We start from the raw sequence: 19,415 nt of genomic DNA, 5'->3' as shown, positions 1-19,415 counted from the left end.
CCTCCCCGCCGCTGCCCGCGGCCGCCCACAAGATGGCGGCGCTGCTCGGCCGGCGCTGCTGCGGCGCTGCGGCCGTGGCGCTGTGGAGGGCCCAGCGCCGGCAGCGCAGGTGAGACCGCGGCCGCCGGGCTCACTCAGGGCCGGGCCGGGCGGGGGATCTCGGGGGCGGCCCCAGCCCGCCTGTCGTTGACTGCGCTCACACCGGTGCCCCTTGTTTTTGTAGCACGTTCGACGTGGCGGTGGTCGGTGCGGGAATCGTGGGGCTGGCCGCCGCCCGGCAGCTCGTCCTGAGGCACCCCGCGCTCGGCTTCGCCGTGCTGGAGAAGGAGCGGCAGCTAGGTACGGCCATCGGGGCCTCCCCGAGCACGGCGGCTGCAAAACAGAGCTCTTCTTACCCGGGCGTGAAGTGATAGGACAGAGGAATGGCTTTAAGCTGACAGAGGGGAGATTGAGGCCAGGTATTATGAGGGTGTTCTTTACCCTGTCCCTGCCCAGAGCTGTGGGTGACCCATCCCTGGAGGTGCCCGAGGCCTGGATGGGCCCTGGGCAGCTGAGCTGGGGGCACCCGGCCCATGGCAGGGGTTGGGACTGGATGGTCTTTAAGGCCCCTTCCAACCCAACTGGATCTCCAGTTCCTGTAGTTACTCCTCAGGGTGCTCCCATGTGCACGGAAGGAGAAAGATGAAGTGGTAACAGCAATCGCTGGGAACGTACTGCTGGTTGCTCAGTCAGCATTAAAGAACAGCTCCCATTGCTGCCTCAGACAGTGGGAGGGTTATTTCCATTGTGCTTAAGGATGCAGGAAATCTCGAGGCACCCTGTGTGTGGATGTCTGTCCTGGCTTTGAGAGAAGAAAGACGGAGCCCTGTTAATTCAGTGCTGCGAAGCAATCTTTGGAGGTCCCCAAAGAAGAGGGCAGAGTGCAGGGGAGTTGAACCAGATGGCCTTTAATGATCCCCTCCAACTCTATGACCCCATACCTTAAGACAGAGGATGTGCTCAACTCCTTCAGTAAAAATGGTATTGATGTTTTTCACCTCAGTTTGACCTGGTTGCAAAGTAACTAAGTAAACTGAAGAAGTTAAATAGCAAGCTGATACAGTTCACAAGAACTTGAAAAGCCTTGGGAACCCAACATGCCCGAAACAATTAACTATCGCACAGACTTTATGTTAAGTGAGGCCTTTAAGGATGCATTTCAATTTAAAATATTAATTAAAATTAGCCTAGGAAGCTTGGATGAACTGGTCTGCAGTTGTAGCTCTTGGAGGAAAAGCTTGCTGCTCCCCCCACCCCCCATGTTGATTCAGCACATTTCAAGCTGTCATGGTTTGTTATTAACTAAGTGTTGCTATGGCTGTATTTTTTTTTAACCTTTTGGATCCCAGGGTGGAACTGTGTGTGCTGTGCAGTTACATTATATCAGCATGTCTTGCAATGACACTGATTTAGGGCAGGACCTCAAATAGCACACTTTCCTGATGGCTGAAATAATCAATCATGGGATTCTAATAGTGTATTTTAACAGTGTGTTTTTCTTTCTCTTTAGCTCATCACCAGAGTGGACATAACAGCGGTGTAATTCACAGTGGCATTTACTACACTCCTGGATCCCTGAAAGCCAAGCTATGTGTACAAGGTGCAGCTCTCTGCTATGAGTACTGTGACCGGAAGGGAATACCATATAAGCAGTGTGGGAAGGTATAGGAACTACTTTGCAAACTGTAACTGTATAATATATATTACAGTGTATAGCATATGCCTGGCCATGGTCGTTTCTCCCAAGAGATGCTTTTTACAGCCTTCCAGACAAAGGTGTCTTCATATTTTCTTATTTTCAGCTACCAAAGTCAGTCCCTTCACTGACCCTAAGCAATTATTCTCCTTATCTGGGAGCTGAGCTGAAACAGTCCAAGTAACAGTGGAAGTAAAGTGCCATGGTGGGCACCCATTCAGAGCCACTACTTCCAAGGAACACAAAGGCTCTCAGTATGCATCTTGGCATAACAAGCTCTGAGAAGACTCACTGACTTGAATACAGCTTCAGATGTGACCCAGCTATGTGCGTGTATGTCATATTACATCCAGGTAATACGTCTTAAAGTGCTGGGGGCAGAAGCGTGGCTATACTGGTTCAGATCAGGATCTATGCAACCTGTGTCTGGAAGTGTCTACAAAGACCAAGGAAGGAGTGAGAACAAGACAAGCAAATCTGCTAATTCTTCCAGATTCCACGTGCTTTCAGCTCAGGTTTACAGTTGTACTCTGAGCCTTATCTGGTTTGTCTGTGGTAATTCAGTGGATTTCTTGTCCAAGCGTTTTTCAATTAAAATCAGTTTCAGAGATCAGCAACTCATTGCTTGAGCCCATGCCCAGCTACCTCTTTTGGTTTTGAAACCAGCTTCTTCATCTGATGCCTGTTGGCCCTTTAATTGGAAGACGTGCTGAACAATCAGTCTGTGCTGACAATTTCCGAGTCATGCATCATTTTGTATTTCCTGCTCCCCGTAAGTCAGCTCTTGCAGCTGGTGACTCTTAGACTGCTTACTCACTCCTGCTAGAGAAGCTGTTTCGTGACTTTTGTTACTCCCATCTTTTTTCCGTGAACCATTTGTAGTTCAATGCATCTTTGATATAAGATGAGCTCCAGCACTCACGGTGTGGTCAGACTCTGGATTTTTGCGGTGAAATAGTACAGTTCTCTGCTATTGCTTTGTACCCCTTTTCTAATAGTTCCCAATTCACAATTTGGGGCATTTTTACTGTCGCAAGACATGGAGCTGATGTTTTCATAGGACTGTCTGCGATAACTCCAAAATCTTGGTCCTGAGCAATAACTTGGAACCTGAAGCCCATCATTTTGTGTCAGAGGCCAAAACTTCTTGTTCTGTGAACATCATTTCACACTTAATCTGCACTGAATTTCATCAGCCATTTTGTTCACCTCTTGCTCACCTCAGAAGGTCCCTCTGCAGTTCTTCAGGATCACCTCTGTGAGGTACTATCTAAACCACCTCAAGCTGCTTTAAGCCATCACCTGTGACTTACCTCACTTAGCTGGTTTCCCCTTTCCGGGTCACTTGAAAATGTCTTGGGCAACAAAAGCCTTTCTCTTAAACGTGCAGACCTTGGCTGATGTGATGCCCACTAGCCCAGTGGCGTTTCCTCAGCGCCAGCTTCGAGCTGGGTGCAGATCTCTTCCAGATCTGGGACATAGAGCAGAGATACCTGCAATGTGGCAGTGCAGGGGGACCCGTTTGTCTGCACAGTGCTGTGCTGCCTAAGCTGTGGCACTGGTCACAAGGTGGCAGTGTGGCTTTGTGCAGCCTTACACCCGGAGTTAGAAGCCAGCTCCCAGCTCGGAACGCTGAGAGGTTGTGGTGCTTTGGAAGGGCTAGACTGACCCACCAGTGTTCTTGGTCCTTTGCTGACACTGAGTGTGTGTCCTTGTACATCACCTTCCCCAGCGATATGTATTCCAGGGAAGACAGTGAATCTTTACAGCTGATTTTAAACAAAGCAACCCCAGGCTTAGATAACTTAGCACCCTGTGGTGCAAAGGTACCAGTGTTCCCAGAGCTGAGCTGGGGCTGGAACTACTGTTGTCTGTGCAAGCTTGCTTCTGGAGTCCTTGGTGCAGACAGTGGATAAATCTCTTGCAATAGTTGTGATCCAGCTGTGTGCTCAAATGAAGAGAGGCTGGTGCACCTCAGTTTAGATGTGGTGTCAGAGCCCATCCTTCACTCTGATACCAAGGCAGTTTTGAGGTTTGTACATCTTGGGTTAAGTTCAGTGTTGTCCCCTTGAAGGCACCCCAGTGGCTCTTTAAAATCATAATCTCCTCTTTCAGATTTGTGGTCCCAGAATGCTTTCAGCAAATATTTTCCATGGGTGCTCATTGAAAATATACATTAACATTTGTTTTTCAATTTCGTTACTGTATTGTGCTTTCTCAGTGGTGGACAGCATTAAAGACTTGTGCCAGTAGTGGTGCAAACTGTATTTTTTCCCCTTTGCATTATAGTTCACTGTTCACTCTCACTGCTGCTTGCTCTTAGCTTGGGCCTGATGCCAGACCTGAAAGGCTTTGTGTATTTTGCTCACTAGTGTGCTTTGTTATCTTTTCTGAAGCTAATTGTAGCTGTTGAACAAGATGAAATTCCAAGACTCAAAGCTCTGTATGAAAGAGGGCTGCAGAACAACGTCCGAGGTCTGAAATTGATTGGAGCAAAAGAAATACAGGCAAAAGAACCCTTCTGCAGGGTAAGGGATTTTCATATATTTAACTGTCATGCAACATCTCAGCTTTTCAGGTGATGATATTTTTGAATTTAAGGTAAGTAGGTTTCTTGTGGGAATTTGGATGAGTGATAAGCTCCAAAGGCCCTGAAAGCCTAGACGAAATATAATTGCCAACACAAAAGTACAGATTCATTCACTTCTGGGACTTCCTAGCTCAGGCCAGTTCTTCATGTGTATTATTCCTTACACAGAATTCAGACCTGGTCTGTCACATCATAAGGTGATTTCCCAGAATCTTTTGTGGTGGTGGATATTTTGACCCAGGTTTTCTTCTGCTCATTGTTCATCAGTTCTCTATGTGCTGCAGTCATAAAGAGCTGCTGCACTAATTGCTAGTGAAATGCTGGCTGTGTCATGCGGGCCAGCAGTCACGAATTGGGGGGTGGGTAATTAATATCACTTGCAACCTATCAAAGAAATCAGAATGATTGCAGTCAAAGTGACTCTAGAGGGACTCCACATCCCCTCTGTAGGACTGAGTCTGTAGGCAAATAGTCAGGGCCTACAAGTTGTTTGAACTTCAGCCTTTGCTCAGCTTTACACATAGGTGTCTTCTCTAGTGTACGTATGTGCTCAAGGGGAAAAAAAGAAAGTAAAAAAAAAGAAAAGAAAAAAAACACCACAATGTCACCCTAATTTTTAAAATGTGTTTCCCATTCTACTTGCAGGAGCCTGCTTGTGTGTTTTTGTGGTTGATTGGCAGATTTTCCCTTGTCCGGGTCAGAACTGCTGCATTTGAGTTTATACTGAGACAGTTCTGTTCCTTCCCACTAAAATTACGTAGCTTATGTCAAATTTGATAGTGCAGCAATGAATTTTTCTTCTCATCTGCAAATACAGATTGGTATCAAGCCAATTTTGATGGAGTTGTTTCATACACATGCGGTGGCACTTCTCAGCTTGTTTATTTTGACAGCAGTAGAAATGTGAGTAGTTTGTGGAATACAAAGCTGTTATTGTTTGTTGTTGATGGAAGGGAGTGTGGATGCAAACTCCCCTTACAGTTTCATCTGGCAGCTTGCTCTTGCTGTAGTTGTGTGACTCACTGCTTATGAGTGGTTGCAGGTACATACAAAAAGTTGGTGGAGGGGAATCTTTTTCACCTTTTTCATTTTGTATCCACTCCTTGAAACTTTCTTTGCTTTGTGTTCAGGACCCAGCTGAGCACTTACTTCTGAAAATGACTGGATTCCTACACATGCTTTGGTTTCCTGAGCTGAATCCCTTCTTCCTAAAGAAAGGAGGCTTGAATGGTCTTGCAATACATTGCACTTAAGTCAGAATTATGTAACTTGTTTTATCATTAAGTATTCTGTCATTAATAGTTGTTCATGCTGTGGTTTCATAATCATGTAACCCACTGTAAGTAGTTTTCACCTAATTAGTTCTCAGTGAACACAAACACTGCTACTGGAGCTGGCACGTGGAGAGGTGAGGGGCAAGCAGCCAGGGATAGGGAGACAGCAGTACTCCCTTCTCAGTGGCAGTGTGCATTATTCCAGAGGAAATATATCAAATATGTCTGTATCAAAGACCAACGTGTGCATACAACTTTCACTGGTGGCTTTTTTTCTTGTGTATCTTACTACCATTTCAGGGTCTGATGGCCCTTGATTCTCCATATACTGGCATTGTGGATTACAGACAAGTGGCTCAGTCCTATGCTGAAGACTTCCAGGAAGCAGGTGGGACAATCTTGACTGATTTTGAAGTTACGGACATGGAGATGGCTAAAGAAAGTTCTTCAGGAAGTGAAGATGGTAAGGCAGGTTTTGCCTTCTTTTTACTATAGTCCTGAAAAAGATGTTGTTCAAAACATGTTTGTGTCAATTGAAATCGCGTTTCTTAGCCTTTCTATCTGACAGTGATGTGTTCAGACAAAAGGCATAATGATGTTAGTGAGAGTATTCAGCAAGCTCACTGTTTTTCCCAGGCAGGTCACCCTTCAGTTGAAATACTTAATGTGTGAAAATGACAGTAAAATAAAAGGGAAATAGGTTGTTCTCTCCTGTTAAAATCTGATTTAGTTGAATATTGTGTGCTTGCGATAGTGCTCTTTCTTTATCCTAAAGGTTGGGTTGGATCTGGAGTGGTACACAGAGTGCAATTTATGGAAGGATAGAAAAACAACAATTTATATATGTAATTATGTCCAACCATGTGTCCAAGAGTAGCTTTTCTATAGTCTGCCGGGGGAAGACCCCAGGAATTACAGACCTGTCAGCCTCACTTCAGTGCCTGGTGAAATTATGAAGATTATTCTGGAAGTTATTAAAAGCACTTGAAAGACAGTGTAGTCATTGGTCACAACCAACGTGAGATCACAAGGGGAAAGTCCTGTTCGTGGACTTAATTTCCTGTTATGACAAGGTTACCCACCTGATTGACCAAGGGAAGCTATTTGATAGGATATTTTTGGATTTTAGCAAAGCTTTTCATACTGTTTCTCACAGTGTCCTCTAGACAAAGTGTCCAGCATACAGGTAGGCAAAAAGAAAATGCAATGGCTGAGCAATTGGCTGATGAGTCGATCTCAAAATGTCGTACTAAATGGGGTTACATCAGGCTGGCAGGCAGCCAGTAGAGGGGTTCCACAAAGGCTCCATTTTAAGGCCAGTTCTCTTTAATGCTGTCATCAATGACTTGAATGGAAGACTTGGAGGTATACTAAGTTGGCAGATGACACAAAATTGGGAGGAGCTGTTGACTCCCTTGAGGGTAGAGAGGCCTTACAGGGAGATCTGAGGGAAAACATGGAGCTGTGTTGGGGGAGGCAGGTGGGGGTGAGGGCAAGGTTCTGTGGACATGGAACAGCTCCTAGGGCAGTGGGCACAGCCCCGAGTGCTGGAGCTCAGGGAGTGTTGGGATATCACTCCGACATAGGGTTTGGGTGATGCTGTGTGGAGCCAGGTGTTGGATTCAATGACCCTTGTGCATCCCTTTCAACTTGGGATGCTCTGTGATGATTCTGAGAATCTTCCATTGTGACAAGCAGTAGTTTTGTCAGTTTTCTGTTGTGTATCCTATTAACTGCTTCTCCTGTCTAACTCTATTACAGGACTGCAGTACCCAGTCGTCGTTAGGAGCTCTAAGGTAAGAACTAAACTCAAGACTTAATGACTTCATAGGAAGGTATTTCTCCTTTCCTTAAGAATATTTGTTGAGTCCTGGTGCATTAATCAACCTCTAAAAAGTTAAAAAGCTTCTGTTCTGCATCATGTGCACTGTTATCTAGGACTGCTGTTACAAAACAACTGCAGTCAGCTGATAGCAAAGCATATGAATATGTCCAGAGTTTCCTGTGTGCTGGGAATAATAATGAAAGCATAACTTTCTGCTGCCTGATGGTATGTGCTCCTTATCTTCCTTATTTGCACACTCCTTCATTTGCTGTTTCCATGGACTCCTTTTATTACTTACTCATTTGCAGAGAAACGTATTCTCGTGTTTATTCTCAATCTTTAGCATCTATAAAAAAAAGATAAGGAGGCATTTGTAATCGTTTTATTATCAGAAGACCACAAGGTCATTCGGTAAAACAGGTACATACACTGAGGTCGTTTCTGTGGGTTAGTTCATGCTGCACAGGAAATGTACTTACAACCTTTTTGTCTTCGGGAGAGAATACCTTGACTTTTCCTTGGAGAAAGAGGGGAAAAAATAAGACAAACAACGCATGCACAAAGAACACACCCCCACCCCACTGCAAATAGTGTTTGAAATCAGTGCTGCTGCTTTTTTATCTGGTTTTATGTGGTTGGTTTCCTTTCTGATTGTGACCAGATTTTCCAAGGCTTTAGGGTGATGGGTCTTCTCCTGGTAGATACGTTGTGTTTTTAATTGTGGTTGGTGTTGGTTTTACCTTTCTTTTTTTCTTAATCCCCCCCAGGGTGAGGAAATCTACTGTCGGCACATAGTGACCTGTGCAGGACTTTACTCAGACCGCCTGTCTGAAATCAGTGGCTGCAGCCCTGAACCTCGTATTGTACCCTTCCGTGGAGATTACTTGGTGCTAAAACCAGAGAAGTGCTATATGGTTAAAGGCAACATTTATCCGGTATGTACTCTCTTGTATGGGTTTCATGGTGTGCTGTAGGAACTGTTAAAGCTACAGACATGAGGGCAGTATTACCCTGTTATTTCTCTTGGGCTGAAATGATGCAAACATGAAATTAGAATCGTTTGCTTTCTGACAGGACGACTTGTTTTTGATAAATCTTAAGGATGAGGTAGAAAAAAATAGAGTTGGCAGGAAAAGGACAAGCTTTACAATCTATTATAGGTGCTTGTCTACCTCTTGTCACCTGGAAGTGATGCAGGATCTTGCCTTGGGATGGGAGAGAGGAACTGGCTGGGATGGGAGGGTACCTTACAGCTTTGTGCCATAGCTGTGTGGTAGCTTGTACCCTTCTGTTATGGCCAAACATGATAATAAGACTAGAAAACTGCTTAATTCTCTTAGTGTCGCATTACCAGAAATAGATGTCATTTGTGCAATGGTTGTAGTAAGCTTAGAAAGTTTCTAAAGTGTGTTTTTAACAGAAAAACAGAGCTCTGAATACACAAAAGAAACCTGCATTGAGGTGATTTTTCAGTCATCACTTTTGATACGTTTTGATATATCCAGTGCTCGCTTATTTTCAGGCTGTAAGCTACTCACCTCTGTGGGCACCTTTTCTAAACAGCTGAAGATGCTGAAGCACCAGCACAGGAAGAGGTGTACTTATTTTATACTCACTGAATGTAGGCAGCTTATTTCTGTTACAGTCTTCACATATAGTTGCACTGTGTTCCTTTCACAAACAAAAACAGAATCTGCAGATACTTACTATTACTATTAAGGTAATTTAGGCTTGCAAGCTGTGTGCTGTTTTAAGCTATACAGGAATGGTGAGATTTTCCTTGTTTCATTTTATTGCAGTGTAACTACTATTGGTGAATAGCATTTGTGTGTCATTAGTTTTGCTGTGGGTTGATATATACCTTGAGAAAACACATGTACTTCTTTTTGTGCTGATCATTTTGCTTTATCTAAGATGCAGTCTCACTTAGCCCTTCTCTCTGGCACTTTCAATTAGCTGCCTACTACAACTGTACAATTAACAAGCAGAAAAAAATAGCTCAGGAGTCAGTAGCATGCTTATTTGTCTTGAATTTTTCTGTGGTGATTGGAAATAAAATGGCAAATTGAATTCATTTTCACGTTTTATTTAAAATGAATTATTCCCATTTACTGGGAGGACAACACCTTTACTGTGTTTTGGTTGGTTTTAATAACTCTCTCATGCAATAAATTACACTCATAGATATTTCCCATGTTTCTTGGAGTAGTGTGTTGGCTTGGCTGGCTGTGTAGCTGTTTCATCTGGGTTTTGATCTGGGTTGGAATAGCTGCAGTAAGTGTTGTATCCTCCTTTAGGTTCCCAATCCTCGCTTCCCTTTCCTGGGGTTTCATTTCACGCCAAGAATGGATGGCAGTGTTTGGCTCGGTCCGAATGCAGTGCTGGCCTTTAAGAGAGAGGGATACAAGCTGTTTGACTTCAGTGCTACGGACTTTTTAGATGCTGTACTGTACAGGTAATATCTTGTCTTTTTGTCTCCTGAGTGCACTTAATTAAACGTCAGCTTGTCATTCCATGGAAGCTCACTCTTGTCAAAAACCCTGCCAAGTTTTTGGTGTTTTTAAAGGCAGTTGTGCTGATATGAGTGGACTTCTCAAATAGATTTGACTTGGTGTAATCCAATATTTGAAGTTTTTAAACTGCTGAGGCATGTCTCAGCAAGTGTGAGGATGTGGCCACTCATCGGAAGGTGCTGGTGAGCCCTGTTCCTACCAATGGAGCTCTTCCAGGGCTGGATTTGGTTCATTGGAGTGCAGTATTTTAATCAACCTAGACAGTGGCATTAAATCTCTGCTTGGAAGAGAGAATACACATTGGCCTGAATTGTCATGTTAAACTTTGTCAGATCATCGGTATGAACTGAAATACATCCAAGGGCAAGGAGATGTGTTAAGAACCACAAAGGCTCACTCTTTCACCCAGAGGGTGGTGACGCACTGAACAGGTTGCCCAAGGAGGCTGTGGATGCCCCATCCCTGCAGGCATTCAAGGCCAGGCTGGATGTGGCTCTGGGCAGCCTGGGCTGCTGGTTGGTGACCCTGCACATATCAGGGGGTTGCAGCTGGATGAGCATTGTGGTCCTTTGCAACCCAGGCCATTCTATCATTCAATGATTCTATGACAAGGCAGATTGGGATACAGAGGGCATGTGAGAGGAACTAGGAATCACTGCTAAAAATGCAAACATCAATGAAAGGAATATTTTAGAAGTTAAGAGAAATCTTGCTTCACTGTGAGGGGTTGATAGACCTTTACCAAGTGCTTTATTTTAGGAATGAAACTGGAAAAATGATGTGGAAATTCTGGGTTGGATCCAGAGAGAGGCTGAAGAACAGGTCAGGGAACTGCGGAACAGCTTTCTGGCAAGGAGCTCAACTTTGTGCAATTTATTAAAGGGAAGAGCTGAAAGCATCTTGATCGATGTCTATAGATTTTTGCGTTGGAGGAGTTGAGGAGAACAAAGCTAGCAAATAAGGCTATTCCAAAGACATAGTGAGATTCCTTGACTGAAAGCTGAGGCTTTCAGGAATATGACAGAGTTTTCAGAACAGTGGAATACAGGCCCAAGCAGTAGGGCTGTCCTCTCCTGTGTAAGTGGGTTTGCAGCCTTTTGTTGTTTGACTGGACCAGAGGAAAATCCTGGACTGCAGCTCAGAGTGATGTCTCACAGACAGGATGTAGATGCAGCACTACAGCTTTGTATTCAAGGTTTGTTCAAGCAGGGAAGAACAAGAATATATTTCCCAAATAGAAAGCATCTGTCAGATCACTGATGTTGGGAAGGGGAAATTCTGCTATGCAATTGGCACATGCTTCCTTCTTAGACAGCTTTAGTTTGACATGACTGTGCTTACCGTGGAAGTTTTGTTCTTCCTGCAGTTATTTTTTCTCCTCTACAGTGGGTTATGGAAACTTGTCCTGAAAAACTTATCATATGGCCTGAGTGAAATGTACAGAGCGTGTTTCCTCAGTGCACAGGTGGAGGAACTTCAGAAGTTCATCCCAGAGGTCACCGTCAATGACGTTCTCAGGTAAAGAAAACATTTCTTGTCAGAAACACCCACTGGCTTCTTAAGCCTCTTTTCTTTTATAACAGCAGCAAATGCAGCTCACTGCCTTCTTCCACCAAAGTACACCACCAAATCATAGAAGTATACCAATGCTTTCTACAAGAAGGTGTCTGAGGAATATTTGTTTCACTTTGTTTAGTCTCCATTGGCTGAAATTCACAGAGGAGACCAAAAAGAAAACAATTCTTTGTAATTTCAATTCACAAAGAAAGTAAACACTGATGAAATGAATTAGGGATTGGCTAGTGGATGGGAAAGCCAGAGAGCTGTTACTGATGCTACTAAAGGGAGGGATGTAGCATAACTCCTTGTATTTATAAGACTGCTAATTGTCCCTGAACATATGGTTTAAAGCATAGCTGATTAATGAAAAATGGAAGGCTGTAGTGCTGGAAAAGAACTAGAGCTGGCAGAGATTCAAAGAAGTGCTTGCATTCTGTTTTGTACAAGGAGGAGGGCAGTGATGTTGTTACGTGTGTACTTAAAAGCACTGTGTCTTCAGTTAGGAGCAAATAATGACTTCGTTTGAATATGTCAGTAAAATTGTATTCAGCTTCGTAATGTGAGGAGAGAGAAAAAGGAATTCAAAGGAGTATAGAAATGATAAGGAACTGAAGAGACTTGTCAGGAAATGCGAGGCATTTAGAATACTTGGGGATGGTTTTAACTGTCTAAATATTTGCAGGGAGAAAATGCGGTATAAGAAAGAGCTCAAGCGTGGCAAAAAGGAGTTACTGAACTCAGGCAGTATACTGCTGGCATGAAATTCATGTTTGATGAGGCTTGCCATTTCAAAACAAAGGATTCTCTTTTGAAAAGAGAGGGCTTGATTGCGTCTTTGGGAGGGAGGGGAACTTCACAATGAGGAAAAATAGAGAAAATCCTCAGCCTGGCTGCGTGCCCTCGTTCTGTTGTAATCACACTGAGACACCTCCCGCTCTGCCTCTCAGGGTGTTAAGCTGCCCCGTGCTCCCCCAGCAGCACAGCAGCCTGCTCTCATTGCTTTTTCCCTGGGCACCTTCACTAAATTGGAACACAGCTGATTTTTCGACTTCAGAAAACTCAAAAGTTCACAGCCTTCAGGAGTGATTTGAAATGGAGAAAGGGAAATTTTCCAACGCCCCAGAAGGAGTAGCTTCCTTATAGGAAGAATTAGTAGCTTATGAAACATAGTTTCTTAAATGTTGTAATGTTTACACTATTGCTTCGGAGACTTAAAGCTAGACAGAATGGGAAAATGGGATGATCTCCGCAGCTTTGTTTGCATAGGACAAATCTGGGCCTTGTCAGAGAGGTGCAAAAGGAGAAACATGCTGTTCAGGGCTGGAGAGGTAAAGTCCCACACTGCAAATGGTTGGTGAGCAGAGAACAGTTGGAAGAAGCTTTCTGGGCTTGTTCTGTTCCTGTATTGGCTTTGACTGTGGCGGAAGGCAAGCTGTTAGGGTAGGTGGGCCTATGGTCTGACCCAGCAGGAATGTTCTTGTTGGGTTTGTTACAGATAGCACAAATCACCACCTTGGGGGTTATTTTCTAGTAAAAGAGAACTCTCAATTCTTGTTTCTTTAGCTGCAAATGTAACTGATGCAAATGAAATGATTTATGGTTTTTCTAGTAACCAGCCAAGGTGGTAACACCCAGTGAGGTGTTATAGAATGGCAGAAGTGGTCAAGCAAGCTAGAGCCCGTTGAATGGAAGCAAATCTCCTAGACTGACTCATCATCAATCGTGCAGTGTCTTTGGTTTTGCCACCAGAGGGGCACAGAGACTCTGATGAGATGTAAACTTCTACAGTCTGCAGTGAGCTGTTATGTCAGGTTTCTCCCTGTGAGGTGCTCAGAGCCCCGTCCTGCCTGACCTTGAATGTCTCCAGGAACAAACCTTGAAAATACCTACGTGAAGAAATTGATTAGAGATGCGTTTATATTCTGAATGTGTCCAAGCTTGGATAAAAGTGTGTAATTTTAAAAATCTAACTTCAGATTAGACTCCTTTTTTTGATTTAGAATGAAGTAGAGCAGTGTCTTACCTTTCCCTTTGTTTCTGTGGTTTGTGAATGTTGTAGCTAATTCCTGGGCCTTCTACATTTTCTAAGGGAGGTTACTAATAATATCTCTAGCCTTTACCATGTTTCAACTAAGCTGACTGGATGGTTATAACACTTTGTTTCTGATGGTGTGCTCCCCCTTATTTTGCAGGGGTCCATCTGGAGTGAGGGCACAAGCGTTGGACAGCGATGGCAATTTGGTAGATGACTTTGTATTTGATGGTGGCACTGGAGATCTTGGAAGCAGAATTCTCCATGTCAGAAATGCCCCTTCTCCTGCTGCCACCTCCTCCCTTGCCATTGCAGAAATGATTGCTGATGAAGTGAAGCAAAGATTTGAGTTGTGAACGCCTGCCAGGTGCAAGGCTGTTTTACCCCTCTTGTATGTGTAGCAGCTTGTCTGAACTCTGCAGCCTTTAATGACGAAGATAAAACAGGCAGCATGTTGCTGGTACAAGATGTGAAGTGCAAAAACAGCACTTGAAATGTTTGCCAGCCCACAGCTTGTCAGCTTCCTGAGTAAAGGGTGTTTGGTGCCAGGCAAGACCTGGTATGGTGCTCCCATCTGCAAGAACCAAGCAAATGGACCGCTCACAGTGAGGGCTTGTCTGCAGGCTCAGCTGGAGCAGCCTGTGGAGGGGCTGGTGCTTGGCACAGGCCAGCACTCACCAGGAGCACTGGCCTCCCACCAGGCCAGCAGTAGGTGGGGAAGGAAGAGTCTCTGTGGTTGGGTTACCCGCCTCTGAAGAACCCCAGGCACCAGCTGGTTCTGTGCACTGTCTCTCTTGTCTCTTTAAATTGGCTTGGAGTCATCAGACCCCTAACTTATGTTAAAATAATGGAGATAGAAGGATAAACCCTGCTTAAGGGTTCTTCTGCAGATACAGAATTAAAGGCTTTATCAGAGACTGAAAACCATATTCAGAGCTATGTACTTAAATGTAGAGTATTTCAGAGAGAAATAAGCCTGGCAAGAGATTACCAAACCCAAGTCAATTTCGACTGTGAATCTGAATTGCATCTTTATCATATCTATTTTAGTACAGAGCTGAAATTAAAATGTATACAGAAAAAGCCGTTTTTCATTTGGCTTCGATCTGGGAAGCCATCATGAATCAGGAACTACTGTGACGGTTTGAGTTGTTGGGTATTTTTCTCATTTATCTTTACCCTTTGAATACTGGCAGGACAAAAGAAGCCTATCTTTGTACAGCATGTTGAGCAATCCAGTGGAAATGGTCTTTGTTAAAGCAGATGTGCAGGGAGGGAAGCTACAGAAACCTGTCTTAACTGAGTCATGTTGCATACTGCTTCCCTTGGAGCCCAAGCAGCGGTGAGTCAGGAAGGTTTCCCATTTCCCTCCTGGCTGCAGGAGTGGAGCTCACTCTTACTGGTGTATGAAGCTGTATCAAAAGGTGCACCCAGAAGAGAACCCACGTGGAGAACATGCTGTAGAACACAGTGAGATGTGAAACAAGTTCTGAGTTAACTGAGCATCTCGGTGCGCTCTGCGTAATTGCTGCAAGGAGAAATACATGGCCTCAGGGGCAAAGCACTTCAGAATATTCTTAAAGCAGATGTTCACAGGATGTTGGGTAACACAGATAATTGTGGGTAGTTTGCTACCAGGCAATTTGCCATGTGCTTTTTTTTTTTTTCCCTTAATGTTGCTTTCTGTAGTTCTCTGCCATGCACGAAGGAGGTCAGGTATGCAGATAATGAGCCCATTGAAGAAAAGTTCTTTACTGTGAGAGTGGTGAGGTGCTGGAACAGCTGCCCAGAGAGGCTGTGGATGCCCCGTCCATCCCTGGAGGTGTTCAAGGCCAGGTTGGATGGGGCCCTGGGCAGCCTGGGCTGGGATTACATGTGGAGGTTGGTGGCCCTGCCTGTGGGGGGGGTTGGAGCTTCATGGTCCTTGAGGTCCCTTCCAACCCGGGCCATTGTGTGGTTCTATGAAAAGCTCTCACCTGTATTCCTGCCCACAGTAGCACCTGATGAAGATTCCCATGCTCCAAATGCTGTAACGCTGTACAGTGGTATCTCACAACGGAACAACCGTATCTCCGCTCCCCTCCAGAAGTGTTGCCAATCAACAGTAAATACTACAAAAAGATTGCAAAAGCGACTTCCTCCTACACGAGGTGTGGCCCTGACATGTATTAACAGAACAAGAGCACTACCATGTGAAGCAGTCATATACCACGGTGAGTCTTAGTGCATTTAACATGCACCCCGCTGTGCTTTTTACTCTCAGGAGATGGTAGCATTGAACCGAAGCTTCCAAATTACACAGCAGAAGATTTGTATTTTTAAAGCTTGCTATAAACCTTTTGTAAAGGAGTAATTCTGTGAACGATGACAATGAGACTTAACGCATCACTCGTGTGCTGCCCACAAGGTGTGAAAATGTATGGATATATGTATTTTTAAAGGGTCCCGTTCACTTGGGTGGCTCAATCAGTCTCCCTTCTCTATTGTCATTAAAAGAGTGTATTTTTCCAAAACAATGCTGTAAGGTCTTTGTGTCTCTCTTGACTCAGAGCAAAGTTCTACTGGCAGTTGCAAACTCTCATCTGACGTAGATGGGACGCAGCTCTGCATCACAGGAGTTACTTTATGTCTTTCTTCAGGGAATGGGGTGCAGGGAGCTCGTCTTCCCCAAGCACCTGTATCTATCTTAGAACACTGCACAGCTTTTTGTCACAGCACATAGGACTGCTGCTAAGCCTCATCCTCATCACAGGCAGTCCCAAGTTGGAAGTGACCCATTTTAGGAGGAAGCTTTTCCCCCAGAGGGTGGTGACGCACTGAACAGGTTGCCCAAGGAGGCTGTGGATGCCCCATCCCTGCAGGCATTCAAGGCCAGGCTGGATGTGGCTCTGGGCAGCCTGGGCTGCTGGTTGGCGACCCTGCACATAGCAGGGGGTTGGAACTGGATGAGCACTGTGCTCCTTTGCAACCCAGGCCATTCTGATACTCCACTGGGATCACGGAGTCCAACTCGTGGCTGCCCACAGCACCACCCCAATGATGGAACACTGAGTGCCCCACACCACGGCTCACTGGATGGCTGCCCTGGGGGAAACGAGCTCTTTCGTGTCACTGCACTGTGTGCCATTGTAGCATCGATTTTGGGTCACCGCTGCTTCACCTCGGAGCAGCCGGGGCTGCCTGGGGGCAGGGATGTCCCACCCGGAGGGACGCAGGCGGGGGGGGCTTGGAGCCGCATGAGTGTTTTCCCACTGAAATAAAGACTTCGTTGGAAACTTCTCAGGCTGGACGGCAGTCAGGAGGAGCTGTCACTGCCTCTCATCTCCTCGGGAAATGCCTTCCAGTACGGGCACTGTGCTGTGCTGCGGCGCATCCCCTCGCAGAGCGGCCCTCGCACGGGGTTATGTAAAGCGTGGGCCGCGAGCGCAGCGCTCGGAAAGGAAAGTTTGGCTGCTCGGGAGGCGGAGGGGACTGAAAGCAGCGCTCTCCAGGGGGGTGAGAGGAACTGCCCGGAGGTAGGGCGAGGCTGCTGTTGACACGTTACTGAGCAACGCGCCAGTGGTTTTTCCCAGGACGGCCGTTCTGGTTGATTCTTCCGTCAGGGCAAGGCTGCTTCCAGTAAAGAGGGAAGGCATAAGGGAACGCGAGGAGCGCGTCACCGCTCCGTGCAGCGGCTTGCACCGCGAGAGGGGCGCTCTGCCGTAACACCGCGCAGCCCAAAGGGAGGGGCCGCCGAAGGGCGCTGCCGGGGAGCGCCGCTCGGGGCAGCGGGCCGAGAGCCGGGACCGCAGCGCGGCGCCGCCCCCCGCCCCAATTCCCCGCGGCGCTGAGCGCGGCGCGGCCGGCAGGGGGCGCCACGGCGGTAGGGCAGAGGGCGGCGTGGCGGCGGCGGCGCATGCGCGCGGAGGGCGGCGGCGGTAGCGGGCCGCAGCGAGCGGGGCCGACGGCGCCTCAGCCGCCGCCCCGTCAGCGCCCGGCGAGCGGCACGGAGCCCGGCCCCCTCCCGCGCCGGATGTGATGGCCGCCCGGGCGGGGGGGTGAGCGGCGAGCCAGCGGCGGCCCCGCATGACGAGCGGCCGGCGGCGAGCCCTGCGCGGCCCGGCCCGGCCCTGACGGGCGGCGGCGGCGGCGGCTTCTCCTTCCCCTCAGCGCCCCCTCCTCGGCCCGGGCGCCGCGGGCGGCGGGGAGCGGCGGGGCGGGTGGGCCCGATGCGGAGGGCCGGCAGCAGCCATGCAGCCGCCGCCGCAGCCCTACGAGTTCTTCGGCGAGGAGAACGGCCCGAAATGGCGGGGGCTCTTCGTGCCCGCCCTGCGCAAGGTCAGTGCGGGGGGCGCTCCCGGCGGGGCATCCTGAGCTGCCGCTGCTGCGTGGGGCGGCGGAGCTGCGCCCGGGGCTGAGCGGGCCGGGGGGCACGGAGCCTGCGGCGCTGCTGAGGGACCGCGTCCGTCCTGACCTATCCTGTCCTGTCCTGGGCTCCTTCCTGTGACTGGAGTTAAAGGGACGGCGGGAGGACGAGGGGGGATGGCTTCGTGCTAAAAGAGCGGTGATTTGGGTTGGATGTTAGAGGGAAATCCTTCACCCAGGGGGCAGTGAGGCCCCGGCACTGCCCACAGTGGGTGCCCCATCCCTGGAGGTGCCCGAGGCCGTGGATGGGCTGTGGGCAGCCCGAGCTGGGGGGCACCCAGCGCATGGCAGGGCTTTGGGGCCCCTTCCAGCCCAAAGCACTCCGTGCTGTGTTAGGCAGTGCTGTGCCCTGCTGCAGTTGGGTGCCCGCGGTTAAAGCACCCCACGTCACCCTGTCACAAAGCACCGCCATCCCGGCGTGAGGTGGGGCTGTGGCAGTTTGACCCCGACGGGTCTCATTAAACCTAAATGGCGTCTTTGGTTGTGAAATAAGAATTATGTAAAAGTCAGGGAACTGATGCTACTCCTAACAGTGCTGTCCACTTCTGTACGTGTGATTTGGGTCCCAAAGAAGCAGAGCAGGGCCTCCATTCTGTGAGCTTTCTTTCTAATCAGAGACAATACATTTTCGACCCCAGTGGCTGCTTGTTAAAATGTGCCATTGCTTATAGGTGTCTTTTCGCCTCCTGGGAAAGTTCCTTGTCTGCTGTACCCACCCTTTAGCATGAAGCAATCCCACTGTAAGGTGCGTTTCTGTTCTGGACAGGCAGTATCAGTGAGTCAAAACAAAGTGGTCTCATCGTTCCGGCTGCTGCAGGCTGTGCTGGAGGTGCTGCCAGCTGGGAAACCCTGCCTGAAAGATGGGATGCTCTGATACAGACACTGAGGGGGGGGTCTTTAAACCGGAACACATTAGAAATTCATGGCTTATTGCTTTGTTTACACTTTGGTAACGAAAGCATTGCCGTTACTGATGGAATGGCTGGAAGCTGTTCCACTGAAATCCCACTGTGCATCAAAGAAACAGGTTGGTACTTTCTGCATCTATAGAGCAATGCAGATGTATATTTTTAAATAGTCTGTAAGTTAATTCTGAATCGAGTTGGAGCTGTGTTGGAACACTCCCCGTCTGGAGTGCTGCGTCCAGGTCTGGAGCCCCCAGTACAGGAAGGACAGGGAGCTGTTGGAGAGGGTCCAGAGGAGGCTGCAAAGGTGGTCAGAGGGCTGCAGCACCTCTCCTACAAAGACAGGCTGAGGGAGCTGGGCTTGTTGAGCCTGGAGAAGAGAAGGCTGCGGGGTGACCTCATTGCAGCCTTCCAGGACCTAAAGGGAGCCTACAAACAGGAGGGGAGTCAAGTTTTTGAAAGGGGAGATAACAGCAGGACAAGGGGAAATGGTTTGAAGTTGAAGAAGGGAAGATTTCAGTTGCATGTCAGGAGAAGTTCTTTGCTATGAGAGCGGTGAGGTGCTGAACAGCTGCCC

General features: G+C 47.4%; 2 protein-coding genes across 3 annotated transcripts in view; both read left to right on the top strand.

Moving 5' to 3' along the window:
- Nucleotides 1-23: 23 nt before the first annotated feature.
- L2HGDH (L-2-hydroxyglutarate dehydrogenase) lies at nucleotides 24-16,045 on the top strand. Its single transcript, XM_421462.8, has 10 exons — nucleotides 24-109; nucleotides 224-339; nucleotides 1,550-1,701; nucleotides 4,132-4,263; nucleotides 5,900-6,062; nucleotides 7,361-7,395; nucleotides 8,192-8,359; nucleotides 9,722-9,879; nucleotides 11,324-11,455; nucleotides 13,690-16,045. Exons 1-10 carry the CDS (start codon nucleotides 33-35, stop codon nucleotides 13,883-13,885), a joined length of 1,329 nt encoding a protein of 442 aa, XP_421462.3. The 5' UTR covers nucleotides 24-32; the 3' UTR covers nucleotides 13,886-16,045.
- Nucleotides 16,046-17,424: 1,379 nt separating this feature from the next.
- SOS2 (SOS Ras/Rho guanine nucleotide exchange factor 2) overlaps nucleotides 17,425-19,415 on the top strand; it is a 47,746-nt gene continuing 45,755 nt past the window's right edge. For both annotated transcript variants that reach the window (XM_040701813.2, XM_015276737.4), the window contains exon 1: nucleotides 17,425-17,846. In XM_040701813.2, the coding sequence (XP_040557747.1) occupies nucleotides 17,760-17,846 (87 nt within the window). In that variant the 5' untranslated portion in view covers nucleotides 17,425-17,759. The remainder of the gene's footprint in view (nucleotides 17,847-19,415) is intronic.

This window comes from Gallus gallus, chromosome 5, assembly GCF_016699485.2.
Source record: "Gallus gallus isolate bGalGal1 chromosome 5, bGalGal1.mat.broiler.GRCg7b, whole genome shotgun sequence".
Taxonomy (NCBI): Eukaryota; Metazoa; Chordata; class Aves; order Galliformes; family Phasianidae; genus Gallus; species Gallus gallus.
Note: the sequence above shows the minus strand (reverse complement) of the source record. Positions and strands in the feature narration are given on the sequence as shown.